The 1130-nt window shown below is 58.9% G+C and overlaps 1 protein-coding gene across 1 annotated transcript in view; it reads left to right on the top strand.

Moving 5' to 3' along the window:
- The window catches only part of EMH_0008140 (uncharacterized protein), a gene marked incomplete at both ends in the record, with an annotated part of 3877 nt that overhangs the window by 1516 nt on the left and 1231 nt on the right, over window positions 1-1130 (top strand). Inside the window, one exon of the mRNA XM_013498248.1 lies at window positions 705-974. Coding sequence (XP_013353702.1) covers window positions 705-974 — 270 coding nt within the window. The remainder of the gene's footprint in view (window positions 1-704; window positions 975-1130) is intronic.

Here is a 1130-nt window from a genome sequence, read left to right as displayed (position 1 = left end):
TCAGGGCCCCTAATGAAATATATACTCAAACGGTGTGCTGCTGCTGCTGCTGCTGCTGCTGCTGCTGCTGCTGCTGCTGCTGCTGTTGATGGTGGTGCTGCTGCTGCTGTTGATGGTGGTGCTGCTGCTGCTGTTGATGGTGGTGGTGCTGTGGCTGGTGGTGGTGGTGCTGCTGCTGTTGCTGCTGTTGCTGCTGCTGTTGGTGGGAGTGGTGGTGGTACTGCTGCTGCTGTTGCTGCTGCTGCTGCTGCTGTTGATGGTGGTGGTGCTGTGTCTGGTGGTGGTGCTGCTGCTGCTGTTGCTACTGTTGCTGCTGCTGTTGGTGGGGGTGGTGCTGCTGCTGTTGCTGCTGCTGCTGCTGTTGATGTTGCTGTGGTGCTGCTGCTGTTGCTGTTGCTGCTGCTGGGGTAGATGCTGCTGCTGTTGCTGCTGTCTTAGTTTATGTTGCTGCTGCTCCTAGGCGATCTGCTGCTGCTGCTGCTGCTGCTGCTGCTGACAGCTGCTGCATACTGCTGCTTATTCTGCTGCTTCTTTCATTACTGTTGCTTCTGCCGCTGCTTCTGCTGCTGCTTCTGCTGCTGCTGCTGTTGCTGCTGCTGCTGCTGCTTCTGCTGCCGCTGTTGCTTCTGCCGCTGCTGCTGCTGCTTCTGCTGCTGTTGCTGCTGCTGCTGCTGCTGCTGCAGCTGTGAGTTTTCGCGTCGCAGCTATCGCCCTCCTTTCTATGCTCCTCACTATTTGCTGCAGCATGCATTCCTGCGGCTGCGGCTGCTGCATGCGCAGCAGCAGCAGCAGCAGCAGCAGCAGCAGCAGCAGCAGCAAGAGCAGCTGTATGTCCCCTTAGGGCCTTACGATGGTCGTTGTTTTGTAGCAGCAGGAGCAGCAGCAGCAGGGAGCGGCTGGTTGTCTGGTGTTGCTGCTGCTGCAGCAGCAGCAGCAGCAGCAGCAGCAGCAAAGCTTGCTGCTGCTCTCGCTCGGTGGGGCTTCTTTCAGCAGCTGCCGCTGCAGCCACCAGGCAGCCGGCTGCTGCAGCTGCTGCAGCAGCAGCAGACAGGAGCAGTAACAATACTGGAGTGGTATAACAAACCCAGCAGCAAACCTGCTGCTGCTGCTGCTGCTGCTGCTGCTGCAGC

Source organism: Eimeria mitis, genomic scaffold (genome assembly GCF_000499745.2).
Source record: "Eimeria mitis Houghton genomic scaffold, Emh_scaff329, whole genome shotgun sequence".
In the NCBI taxonomy this organism is placed as follows: Eukaryota; Apicomplexa; class Conoidasida; order Eucoccidiorida; family Eimeriidae; genus Eimeria; species Eimeria mitis.
Note: the sequence above shows the minus strand (reverse complement) of the source record. Positions and strands in the feature narration are given on the sequence as shown.